The sequence below is a fragment of the Trichoplusia ni genome, chromosome 4 (assembly GCF_003590095.1).
Source record: "Trichoplusia ni isolate ovarian cell line Hi5 chromosome 4, tn1, whole genome shotgun sequence".
Taxonomy (NCBI): Eukaryota; Metazoa; Arthropoda; class Insecta; order Lepidoptera; family Noctuidae; genus Trichoplusia; species Trichoplusia ni.
This window is the reverse complement of record NC_039481.1, coordinates 17,260,143-17,273,910: the sequence shown is the minus strand read 5'-3', so window position 1 is coordinate 17,273,910 and position 13,768 is coordinate 17,260,143. Positions and strand designations below refer to the sequence as shown.

Sequence of the window (13,768 nt, the reverse complement as noted above, 5' to 3'; positions counted from 1 at the left end):
CTATGTTTTTTGGGACATCATAAAAAAGCAAAATAATTGCCCTTAAAAATAATTCATAAGACACCAACATTCGTCTTTTTATTTCTTCCAAATGAAATCTATGAACAAAATAGAAATATAATAAGATGAATATTATTCCTTATGACTTGTATTTTCACACTTTGAAAACTTATTCTACCAGTGGTCCGACTGGTGTGTAAATATTATTGTTCGGTAGTCCGCAGGCAGAAGTGGTCCTGCCGTGGTGCGCGCGCGACGCCCGCTATGTGCCCACAGTGATATAAACTGAATCAGTTGCGCGAATACAACTATTTAATAAGCCGTGATAATAGTTACCGTACTGTGTCCTAGTGTTAATGGTAATCAAAATGTACCTCGGTTTATGATAGATTTTTATATTATTTGTGAATTGTATTTTTAAGGTGAGTTTGGACTCTTATTTTTTTTAAAGAAAGGCTTAAGTGGTTAATGATGACTTTGAAAATAGGATTATTAATATGCAACTTAGAGCTTAGATTTCATTTTTAAATCTATACAAAAATGATTAAGCTGAAGTTTGATTTTTTATTTAAACCGGCTTATCTCAGGAACGGTTCCGATTTGAACAATTCGAGTACCAATATGACTGTTTCAAAGTTATAGGTACTTGCTTAATTAATTTTGAACACAATTAACAATTGGTGCAAAATAAATATCGTGAGTAATCCTGGATATCAAATATCCAAAATTCTATCCGCAGTGATCTAGCGTGGTAAACCTATACATATGGGAATAGGTCTGTTTCCAGAATTGGGATTAATATAGTTTGGTACCTACCATGTTAGTATTTACCTACAATTTGTCATAGATAATAAGATTATATTAACATAGATAAGAAAATAAATCCCTACGTTCAATTACAATAAATACATATGTACAATGGCACTATTCGTATTATTCTAATAATTCGAAATACGATGAATTCCCAATTATTTTTTGGCAAAATGCTCAAAAGAATAGGATTAGTTTCAAATTTAATCTATTAGCCATTCATTCATCGGTCAATCTAACTATCAGAATCGGGGCAATGTACACTTAACGCATTTATCTTTACTTAACTTATAGGAATCTTTATAATTAATCAACCGTAAAAGATCTATAATAAAATTGCTGTCGCGGATTGTTCTTTAATCACTTTAAAGCAGTTTATTATTACATTATCTTTACGTAACTAGAAGCGTTGAAGCAAAAAATCTACAAAAGTGTTAATTTCTCAAAGTTTTTGTTACAATTCTGCATAAGTGAATCGATGAGGTTAAGCTATGCTTGACGCGGTTCGACCATAGATGGGTGACCATCTTTGTCATCACGAGTGTTTCGGAAGACATGTTAACTTGTGGGCCACGGCTGTTATTCATACATCTTTGACAGTCGTTACAGGTAGTCAGAAGCTAGAAAGTCTGACAACCAGTCTTACCAAGAGGTATCGTGTTGCTCAGGTAACTGGGTTGAGGAGGAGGGCCGCTCTTTGTAATGACTTCTGTTTGTACGTGAATTCTGTTAGACTATAAGCCGACCCCAACATACTTGGGACGAGGTGATGATGATGTTTTGTCACAATTCTCGTTTCTGCTTCACCTATTAATGATAGAGTTATGGTTTATAACCTAACTCAAAAAAATTGTCTATCTAACATTGAGAGATATTAAAAAATCGGCCGTCGATCTATATTAAAAAAAAATTTGATGATTTCATTCGCCTATTGCTTTGTACCGTTGCATTGTAATTGGTCGTTAGAGGTATGTTGTTGGTGGAATCTTTTGCTTGTTAGTTCTGGTTATAAGCGAAAGCAATTGTATTTATATGGTCCGAGCAATGTTGGAAAAACTTCATTTATAGATCAGTTAATAGATAGTCATTATAATACATTTGCAGTATGTTTTCTTTCCTGGAGATAGCAAGGATATCGCGATGGATTTCTTATATCTTTGCGTACCTAGTATGTTACAACGTTTACTGGAAGGTAGAAACTTTGCTTACCGTGTTAAATGTGATGCAAATAGGGTTATTACGTTTCGTGGTCACATTATATTGTTGGACGAGTCTATGCGTGAAGCTTAAAGATTCGTTTGTGTATTCTGAAGAGATTTCTTGAATGCGCCTAGCGCGTTCATGGCTTTGTGGCATTTACAAATACCGTGGCTTTCTATCGTTAAAAAAAAATTCAAAATCGTTTCAGTAACTTCTGAGATAACCCCTTAAACGTCACAGATTCAAGAGTTTTATTGCCTTTTTATATTTGCTGCCCATTGTTATTTTATTTTATTATATTAATTTCGCTTTTTATATGACGTGTGCCGATGTAACTAATCCAAGAAAGTATTTCGAAGTTATACTTCTTTCTTGTAATTCGAATACTCTATCTTGTCTAAAACAGTTACAACACAGTTATTAAAAACAACAAAAACAAAAGTAGTGAGACAATTGGAAAGGCCTGGAACGGTCCGCCTTGATCGCCAATCAATAACCGCCAATAACTAGGTTCAATGCTCGAGAGTCTTCCAACAGTGCATATAACAAGGTCTAAGTGCTGACACTCTAATATTTGTTTTATGAGTATTTCATATGACATCCAAGTCAAAAGACTAGAGGTTGATTTCTAGTCTGCAACGATAGCCGAAAGGTTGAGGTCACCACCTCAAACCTATAGAGCGCGACTTGTCGCGGGTTCGATCCCTGCCTACGAAAAGCATTTGTGTTATCCACGAATGCTTGTCCTGATGTGTGGGTGTCTTTCTATATGTGAATTCAATGTTTGTGAAATTCCAGTGTCTCAAGGTTTAAATTCTCAAAGAGAAGAGCAAGTTTTACAGAGGAAAAATAAATAGAAAAAATTTCACACACGGACTTATCGAATGTTGTATGCGATTTAAAATAACACAGCTTCTGGGTTTCACAAAGCTTGTACAATATTTTACACCTGATCTATCTCCGGTCGTGCCGGATTGCCATCGGGCTATGAGAATATACATATACACGATACATACGCTCGTAGCTTCAGTGGGGCTTGAAACTGATTACTTAATTTAAAGTATGTAATTTTAAGTTAGATTTCGGTCAAAATATTGTGTTTGATTTTGATACCTTAATTTAACACTTAACGAGCCATTTAGCTTTTAATTGGACGTTAATACTTGTTAGAGTATTTTTTGTTTCAATTTAATGGTAAACTGGATTAAGGAGTATTTCTTAGTAATTTTATATTTATTAAAAAGTTGAAGCGATAATGAAACGGTAGAAAACTCAGAAAGAGTGGAATCTTCTTTCCTTCTTTTTTTTGACAAAATATTTACAATCATACGTTTTTCTGGTAAGTCTACCATTTTTATGGTACGATATTGAACTTAATCTGGTAATGACCTCGCACTATTATGAATGGGTGTGTAAACACGTGCCGTGAATGCATTTCACGTGCATACAAATCCATACAATTATAATTTCAGTCAAGTCAAAGGTCCATTGAAAAACTTTTCATAATTATTTAACGATTTAGAACTTTTCAATTTAGAATCGTCATATTTCAGTGATACATACTTATTGCTTCGAAGTGGGAAGATGGCCAACAGTGGGACATGGGTTACCATGGGGTGTCGTCGGTAGGACGTATGGTAGTCACGTGATATTGGATACTGAGTCGTAGTGAATCGGATTTACGTTACTTTGAGTAGCTCGTGTCGTCATCATCATCCTTGATCCTATGTCACATATGTATATCCTTGCTCATCTTTGTAAATTATCCTGTACGTCTTCATCTTCGCTTCCAGCTAAATCCTAGTAGGTACTGTTTAAATTTCCCCTATATCATATCATGTGTCCTACCTATACTTATAGATTGACTTATGGAGTGGTTTTCACCGCTTTTTGTTTAACATACCTGAAATTATAATTTCAAATATGTGTATTTTTTACCAAGACTAATCATTTAAATACGAAATAAATTAAAAGCAAAATATTTAGTCTTTACAACGGTTTCTGAGCTTCGATATTGCTAATTCAAACTATCTAATATTTGAATATTTTTATAAACTCGTTTGTATTTAAATCAAACATTGAAAATAAGAATAAATCATTGAAATAAGACTCTATTGACCTTCAATATTTTTTTAAGGATATAATTAAAAAACAAATGCTTTACAGGTCGCTAACATATACCACGAACACCATCATAATTTATAATGGCAAACGGTTTTTATAAACAAATACACGTTACACGTTTAAAATATCGGAACCTTAAAAGAGACACTGAACCCTGGTACAGAAAAAAAAATAACAGTAAATATGATAACATAATACATTATATTATTATGAACAATCTAATTTTATTTCATAGGAAGTCCTTATGCAGTGTAAATAGAACTGGACACATAAACCACAAAATACCTATTCATATTAATTAAATATTGATATATTTTATATTTAAAGCTATAATTAAACAATACGATTAACAAAATCACCTGATTAATGGTAATTAATTATGTCTGTTCTGCTATCTTAAACGTTGTCATTAAAATGCAGTTACAACAGTCAGCTTATGAGGCGAGTATAAAAATATAAAGCACCTTTAGGGCCAAGGACCTTTCTCTAACTTTTCCACTATCAACCATGTTGACAATCTACGATTATAATTGAAATAGCAAAGTAGGCAAACGATTGCACGGATAGCTGAAAAATCATCCACAAATGATGGTTCTAAGATGGGTGACTTTGTACATGTGACTTGATTGTCAACCCGCCGCGACTTTATTTTTTTTCGGAGCGGAAGAATAGTCGTTGCCAAGAATACTGGTTTTGGGCCAAAACCTTTGAAATTGATGAAATGAAATCTGAGTTTTTCTAGCACTACATCCATACTTGAAGCAAAGTAACAGTCTTGAAAAACGCGAACGTTATGAAGTAACTATTTAAATTAATATACGAAACAATATGGCGTCATTTTAGGATCAACTGATTAGACCAAGAACTCTTTACTAATTATTATTAATTTTTGCGATTATCTTTTAATGCGGTCAATTTTAAAGAAACAAAGGGTTATACTTATTATGATTAAAGGTCAAACTGCAAAACGTCAGAGATACGAAATAACAAAAGTACAAGAACTTTTGTTATTTATATCGCAACTGACGTCATTGCTTACAAATGTTTCAATAGCCGAGTCAGACGAAGATACAAGCAAGGAATGGAATGAAAGAAATGAAAATTTAATCAAATAAGAGAACAGAAAATTTGTGGAAAATTAATTTGAGTGTGAAATTAATTTATTTCACAATACATATTGTAGGATTTATAAAATTGACATGAAATGTGATTTCACACAAATTGTGCAAACTTCATAATATTTCGAAAAACTAATGTTTTTTTTGATGAGGCGTGTGAATCGTCGTGGACACCCACTCCTTTGGGGGAGGAAATGGGTAGTGTCAGACTCTTACTGACTAAACCTGAACCGCCGTGTCAGCATAACCGACCTCACGGATAGCTGAGTGGTTGCCAAACCCACAGAGCGCGTCGTGTCGCGGGTTCGATCCCCACGTGGACAAGCATTGGAGTGATCCATGAATGCTTGTTCTGAGTCTGGGTATCTTTGTGCATGTGAGTTGTATGTTCGTAATCCCCCCGCGACCGCGATACAAGGGTTGAATACTTAGCGAGGGAGACGTTTTTTTTGAAGAAAAAAAAAGTATAATTAGAAATTTTGATTAATATTACAGGGTTCCAATTCCGCGATGACGCCAAACCCTGGCGCCAAACTAAACAGCCGGAGAGATAGCAGCAACAAAAATGTTTACTCATTATCAAGCAACGGCTATGAAGACAAAGTCTATACATATGGAGAGGCCATCAATTTAGCTGGTGAGTAAACTTTGGCTACTAGAACTTGCGGCTTCGACTATATTGGAAACAGAATGCTTCCATAAGTTGGGCACTTTTTATCTGCTTTTAAAAAGCAAAGGCCCAAAACAATGTGACATCGCAATAGGATAGAAAACAAGAATTATTCCAAGGTCATTCCTTTTTGACAAGCGACGTGACTATGACTTGTTAGTTCAATACGTTAATGCTCGTAAAATGGTAGAGCACTGTTTCGGTTCGGAGAGTGAGAAGCTGCTACCTGCAGTGTAGTACCTGATACGCTAAAGTTATGGATGCATTCTACATGCAAACCATGCAGCCAGAAGGTCAGTAGTCCTGCTTTAAGAGTAAAGGCACTGATCTGATCTTCGAAACTGGTTTTCTGGCTACATCTTGGTAACTTAAGTAAATACTCACTTACTATTAAAGTCGAATCTGATGCGAAAGCTATGAGGACGTCGATTTGGAAGATTGATGATGGTTTTTTTGGAAAGAGAGTTTGTGGTAGAGGTAGTAATTGCATAGCATACTTTGCATGCAGGCTTGCTGGTGTGACGTGTTTCGCTGTATGGCGTAAAATAAAACTTATTTGACCCGAATATGTATGGCCAAAAGTTAATGTTTTTAAATATAGATATAAGTCTAAGTCTGAATGTATAAGTCAGTGGCAAAAAAACCTAACAGCCAAATTAATCAATAAATAATGTCCTGTTTTTATAACCTCGTTATATACCTGTTATGCATAAATAACTTTACATTAATTTAAAAGTAAATATGTAGCCGAACTCGTATTTTATTTTTGGAAAGTTAAGTTACCTGTTCTGATCTTTTAGAACAATTCTTCAAATTCTCTTCCAGTATTAATTTCTTTTTGTTTTGGAATCAAAGAAGCTATCATCAAAAGCGTTATCCACATTTTTTTAATTAACCTCACTTCTCTTTTTGGTATCGAAATATCCCGACGCATATCTTTTTTTGGAGGCACGCTAATGTCCCAGCCAAGATGAGGCATCTGATATCTTTTTCACAGGGAAAACCTTATGTAGTCGTTTTTTCAATAAAAAAATCTCACAAGGTGCATCTATTTCATCTTCTTTTGTATTTATATCAATAACTTTTTTTTGGGGTTCAAAAGGTTATCATTATCACAGTAGTCAAGGTAGGGGACTAAGTATAGTATAGGACCATCGGATCTATATCGATTGTCTTGAGTAGTGTCACATGGGTAGGTACTTACTTATTGGTTGAATGTCCAGGTAATGGCAGGTACAGCTTCGGTCTGCTGGCGACGCTCAGCGTGTGCACGCTCGCGATGGGTGTGGACATGTTCGGATTCTCCGTAGTAGTCAACGGCTGCACCTGCGACTTCAACCTCAACATCAGTCAGACCAGCGTTCTGCTGTCTATGCCATTTGTGGGTAAGTAAATACGGAACTACGTTAATAAAAAAGCCTTTTGGTAAGACTCTACCAAAACCACATGTTTAATTTCAGAACGGAGAGTATCTTACCGTTCGTCTTTGAAGAATTTTGATGCCACACAGTTGAATGAAAAGTATCAGTTTTTAATTAAGAATAGCTCATTTTTATGACTTCGTTTAAACTCTATTATAATTAAAGTTTCAATGATGTCCTTTACACTACTATCAAGACACCTTACTAAACTAAAACTACTAAGTAAATCTTGCATATTATTATCGAATAAAGGCATAACATTTCATGAGACCAGTACTCATTCAAGCTTAAATACAAAAAGAAAATCTTAAGTTTACGGGATTTCATCAATCATAAGATCATTCAGTAAAATGACACTGTTTGGAAAACAGTAGGCCGTACGCAGACAGTCTGAGTCAGATCAAACACCGACAGTTCACAGAAACATAGTACGTTACCAATGTAACCGCAATAATCAGTCTTTACAATAGCGCATTCAGCTGTTTATACGAGTACGTATGTAGACATAACACACAGCCTAGGTCATTGACAAGGCAAACCTCTGATACCAGACAAATTCTGTTTCCAAGTGAGAATTGCATACTTAGCACTTGTAATTTTCTACACACATAAAACTTGTTGAAGACTGGTCTACGAAGTCTTGTATTAGGTTTTGACGTAGCTTGTTTTCGAAGGGTTTCTTGTCCAAAAGGGTAAAAAAGAAACGTATTTATGAGGCTCAATCTCTTAAATTAATACTATTACTATACGTTATTTATTATACGTTTTTATTGTAAGCGGAACAACAGGGAACTGCTGGGTAGTTTGTTGAACTATTTCATCTCGGTGTAGGAACACCTAGGAACTGGTAATTGCTGACTTTTGAAAATCATGATTAAGCCATTAAGGATCTTAACTCCAGTAAAACCAAATTCCTTTAAATGATATTCCAGGTCCCATAGTGATGGCGTACCCGTGGGGCTACATCTCGGACACGCGGGGGCGGCGGCGGAGCCTCCTCATCGCCATGTGGATCAGCTTCGCTGTCTCCACCGCCAGCGCCTTCTCACCCAACTGGGTGGTCATGGCGATCCTCAAGTTTGTCAGTACGAGCTTGTAAGTTGACCTTTTCCTGTTCCTTTTTTTACACTTGTTTATAGAAATGCAATGTATAATCACTTAGTAAGCTGAAGTTTAGTCAGAATCTGTAAGGCAAGGTCGATTATGTACAATTTGTTTCACTAAGAAATTTCACAATCAATACTAGTGAAAAGCCACGCAATTATAATATATAAATACTGTCATTAATGAGATTTCAATCACATGTGTATCAAATCATTTTCGAATTAAACCAAAGAGATATCGCACAATGTTACTTAACTTTCTATCCATAACTTTTTATTAATCACATCGTTGTGTATTTCAGTTGCAGCTGTGCGCAGTCAGCTTCCTACACCCTCCTGGGAGAGTCGTGCTCGGAGAGAGCTCGAGACTCCTACATGCTGATCATGACCAGTGTACTCGACTTTAGCTTAGCAGCTTATGTTGGTATGATGTTATACTTTTATCTTAGTAACATGAAATACGGCTCAGTGTCGCAGTTCAACTTCAATTCATATAGATGGGCATAGAATAGGTCCTGGTCGTACTCCGTCCTAAAATAAAGTTAACGCTTGAAATGATGATTTTTTAATACAAAAATAAGAAATGTAATTAATTACACTTTTGGACTATTACATGAGAATGAACAAAGAATACCAAAGAATATGGCACATCTGAGTCGTAAAATAATAATTGTACATTTACAGCGGTCGCCTATTTCATCTTGAACATGGACTTCTCCTACGACATGGGAGCCATGACCTTCACTCCTTGGCGCCTCCTGGCCTTGGCCTTAGCTCTGCCGCTGGGCATCGGGGCCTTCGGGACGCACTTCTTCTACGAAAGTCCCAAATTTCTCGTCAATGTTCAACGTCACGACGAGGCTTTAGAATGCTTGACTAAGATCTGGAGGAGGAATAGGGGGAAAGGTGATAAGTACCCGGTGAGTACCATCACGTGCAACTTATGGTACCTAAGTGAGTTCGCCTCTTGTTTTTATATGTATTCCGATAATATCCATAAACTTTTTAACTTAACCTGATCCTGGAAAAATGATTCAAAGAGAGATGTTCTAAATATTCATTTTTTATTTCAAGGTAAAGCGTATAATTCTTAATGAGGAGGGTAATGAGCGACGTAAGGACGCGTCGCTAGTGCAGTCGCTGTGGGAGCAGATCGTGCCGCTGTTCAAGCCGCCGCTTCTGTGGCGGAGCATCATGCTCTACTTCTTCACTGCTGTCATATTTAGCACGTAAGTATTTACTCAGTGAAATTTAGGTGCGTAGAAACCTATTGCTTGTCAAGGTTGGAAACTTAAGTTATCACAGCTCTAGATTAAAGCTGACTTGATAAGAGTTCTTTTAATAAATTTCTCAAAACTTTAGACAAATCCTACATCCTGCTAATATCATAAACGATTTTTTTTATGTATCGATGTTTGTTCCTCTTCCAGGCAAAGAACACTAATCGGATTTAGGCGATATTTGGTACACACATAGTTTTAGCCAGGATAAACACGTAGAATAGATTTTTCCCCAATATAATTTCAAGTTAAATCATTTTCGCTTTAGTTCATAGGGAGTGGGCTTACGGGCAACAACCAGTTATTATATTTTTTTGTATATAGTTGATTGTCAATGCTATATTGTAAATGATGTCAACTTTTTATTTTGTTATCGATTAAAAAATAGAACCTAATTACTTTTTATTCTGATAAATCGAAACGGGAAGCTGTTACCAGATAGTAAATAAAAGTTCTTATGAAAATCCTTTCAGGAACAACAGTTTCTTCATTTGGTTCCCGTACTTGGCGGAGAAGTTCTCCGCCGGGCTGAACTCTTCGGCGTCCAGCTACGAGACTGGCCTTTGTAATATGATCGTCAGCAACAATAATAACACCTCAGAAGCGGTAGGTTTTATTAACACATTTATCATTTGAATAAATGTTTATGTTTCATTCCATAATCCGGTTATAAGTTTGGTAGATCTTTGTAGAGTTTTACAGACTTCTCCGTTTTAATGAAAAAAATAACTTCGTTTTCAAAAACTCAATAGTTAAAATATTTTTAAACTCAAGTTAGTATAGGAATGATAATAACAGAGAGGAAAATGTTTTAACATTAAATTTTAAAAACTTCATGGCAAACATGCCTTCGAAAAACTCCAACCCACTTAATTTGTTCTTTACCAGATCGAGTGCACATCCACAATGCAGATCAGCTTAGTCTGGTCGAGCTTGGCGCAAGGAGTCTCCTTCGTCCTGATCATGCTGGTCATCACGAAGCTGGCCTACAGGAAGAAGGCTCTGATGATCATCATCATGACGTTCTCTGGCCTCGCCTCCATGGGCGCCGCCCTCATCCGGGACAACCTGACCAGCTTCATCATGTTCTTTGGACTGCTAACCAATGAATTATGTATTGGAATCATTTATACGTACTTTGTTGACTTGTATCCTACGTCTTACCGGTGAGTTGTTGATCAGTATATTTTGGTATTTACTAGTAACTTTCACCAGTACATATAGGTATGCTTTTGCAAATAAAGAATACAGTACTTAAAAAAAGGTTTTTAGCATAACATGAGTATTAAAAAGTTAAGACAAATTATGTATGAGAAGTAAAATGAAATCCTGCAAGAGTTTAGGAATTCGATATAAAAAAAACTTCGAGCAATAAATTACACTTTCAAAAACTAGTGTTCTCGTAGCGCAACGTATTGCTAATTGTGTTTTATAAGTAATAGTTTCAAATAAAACTCCAAAAACTAGGTTTTTTCTCAAGATAATTATGACCGGGTATATTTTGAATGCCTATCTAAATAAGGTTGTATATTCCAGTGGAATGGCCGCGTGTATAGGTGTGATGGTAGCTCGGGCGAGCGCGCTGAGTGGCGTCAACCTGCTGGGAGCCTTCATCATGACACACTGCTCCGCCATGTTCTACACCTGCGGCGGTCTGATGCTGGGTCAGTATCAGGAGAAGATAGTCACTGTCAACTTTTCTTTTTCTTTTTTTTAATAAACGAATCCCGTAGTAAGGAATTTAATCCTTGTATCAAGGGGGGTTTTACAAACATACAAATCACATGCACAAAGACACCCAGACTCAGAACAAGCATTCGTTAATCACATAAATGCATGTGCTATGCGGGGATCGAACCCGCGCATTGTGGTTTTGAGGTTGCCACGTCAAACCCGTAGGACAAGTGTTTGTGTAGGTAATCCACGAATGCTTGTCCTATGTCAGAATGATTTTGTGCATGTGACTTGAATGTTTTTGTGAAATCAAGTTCAGCAATCAGGAGGATCTCATGATATCCACCTTAAAGGACCCCCAAGATGATCTAATCGTTTAACATTTGACTCAAAAATAAATTAGTTTCAGTAAAACACAGAGAAGGTTTGAGTCAAACTAACAACACGTTAATTTTGGAAGTTAATTAGTTTGCGTGTTTGTGTCAAAGGTCAAACGGTTTGATCATCGGGGCCCTTGAAAAAATACATGTTGCTGATGGCAATGTTAAAAAACTCGGAATAGATTACATACATCGTTGCAAAGTAGTAAGCATTGAATGGAGGGAAACGATTTTCCTTAAAAACAAGTGTTGCGACTTTGACATGTTATAAAAGCAAATTTTAATAGTGGTTCCATAGTGTTAGTGCTCGGAGAAACGTCTGTCGTTCTACAAAATAAATCTTTTTATTTTTCTACCGTTGCCACTCCAACTAGTGAAGGTTAGCGATCAGCTCGTTGTAGTCCTCCTTATCAGTACCTCGCTCGGTGGAACAGGTCATCTACGCTAGCCATCCCTTACCAATCTCTAATGTTCCTTATCCAAGACAAAAATATGGCTAAAGTTAATATTTTGTTTGTTCCAGTCGCTGCCGCTGTGTCATGTCTACTGCCGCCCGACGCACGGAAAAAGTAACTCAACAAAACTCGGACCTCTTTTAAGTTATTAACACATTGTTTAAATGCATTGTTGTTGTTTAATTTCCCTTTTCCATCCACTCCTTCTACATAATTTTCTATTTACCAAAATCAATTTTAAATTCATGTGACTGATGAAAGCAAACAATTGCGTAGGTATTTTTGTGTGACTAGAGAACTCAACTGAGAAAAAGGCTCGATATAATTTTAGTCGGATGGTATCGCAGGAAAATAAATTATACAATATGAGGAAATGAAAAATGCGTGCCGGTTACCATATAGTGACTTCAGGCGCTTAAAAAACTAGAAAATACGATCCCGTTGTCCTCTCTCTACGTATTTCCAAACCCTAAGAAGGCATAAAGATATTTAGAGACGTTATTTCATTATTTTACATACAAAATAATTATGAATATTGATTAGTAAATAAGTTGAAAAATGTTTCAAAATGCGGATTTCTGCTCCGACGAGGTTGCTTATTGAACGACAGAATTAGCGTTAACTGTTTTAGAATACTTAACTATGAATTGATTTTCTACACTTAGTTGCAATGAAAAGAATGTGACAATGAGATATAAATATCTTTTTATTTTCGAAATTCAAATTGTTTTTTTTCTACATATACTTAGAATACTTTATTCTTTTGTTTAAATGTAATATCTGACGTACTCTCTATGGCAACTGCACGGATACCCGAGGGGTAGAGTTCACCAAGACAAAACCGTGCACGACGTGTCGCAGGTTCAGTCCCTGCGTAGGACAAGCATTTGTGTTTTAAAACACAATGCTTAGTGAGTCCGGGCGTTAGTTTAATGTTTGTAAAATAACCGGAATCTTATAACTCACATAGGTACTTCTGAATAAAAAAGGTACAATAATTTGGCATAATTTAGTAGCTACACTCGTTAGTCCAGTAAGTATTTACGTAGGTAGGTAGTAGGCATTATATTTATTCGCTGCGAAATATCTGTAGGCTATTTTAAAATTAAATGATTTAATTAATCATATTGCTAAATGTCAAGCAAAAATGCTAAAACTAACACAAAAAACGTAGCAGGTTTCTCACTCAAATGTCAAAAAGATAAACTATTCAAAAACTGGATTTTATATAATGCGTAAAATGTTTTGCCTATAAATAAATAGACCAAGGTTTCAGTTTGCTGAGGTGAAACTGGGTCACTACAATTGAAGCGAGATAAACGTTAGAAATAGGTGTTACTTTAATTAAATAGTGAGATCTTGCGGTTGTATTAAAGGTAAGAATGTTGCTGGAGGATAACTTGGTGGAACGTCATCTGTCAAATTATTGTTTTTCAGGAACAGGTAAATACAACGTAATGAAATTGGATCGTTAAAACTGTCAAAAAACAAATTCAGAACTTTCTAGTCAGGACTTTCAGGAAAAATCTGACT

General features: G+C 35.9%; 1 protein-coding gene across 1 annotated transcript; it reads left to right on the top strand.

Moving 5' to 3' along the window:
- Nucleotides 1–208: 208 nt before the first annotated feature.
- Nucleotides 209–12,404, top strand: LOC113493359 (synaptic vesicle 2-related protein-like). The gene is made up of 11 exons (XM_026871301.1): nt 209–422; nt 5,748–5,889; nt 7,146–7,307; nt 8,276–8,438; nt 8,749–8,870; nt 9,131–9,366; nt 9,521–9,675; nt 10,200–10,332; nt 10,615–10,892; nt 11,263–11,390; nt 12,304–12,404. The coding sequence occupies exons 2-11, from the start codon at nt 5,763–5,765 to the stop codon at nt 12,351–12,353; spliced, it is 1,554 nt and encodes a 517-aa protein (XP_026727102.1). The 5' UTR covers nt 209–422; nt 5,748–5,762; the 3' UTR covers nt 12,354–12,404.
- Nucleotides 12,405–13,768: the final 1,364 nt, after the last annotated feature.

Coding starts and splice junctions, on each gene's coding strand:
- LOC113493359 (XM_026871301.1), top strand. CDS start 5,763: ATGACGCCAAACCCTGGCGCCAAACTAAACAGCCGGAGAGATAGCAGC. Junction 5,890..7,145: donor AGAGGCCATCAATTTAGCTG/GTGAGTAAACTT, acceptor TTGAATGTCCAG/GTAATGGCAGGTACAGCTTC. Junction 10,893..11,262: donor TTGTATCCTACGTCTTACCG/GTGAGTTGTTGA, acceptor TGTATATTCCAG/TGGAATGGCCGCGTGTATAG.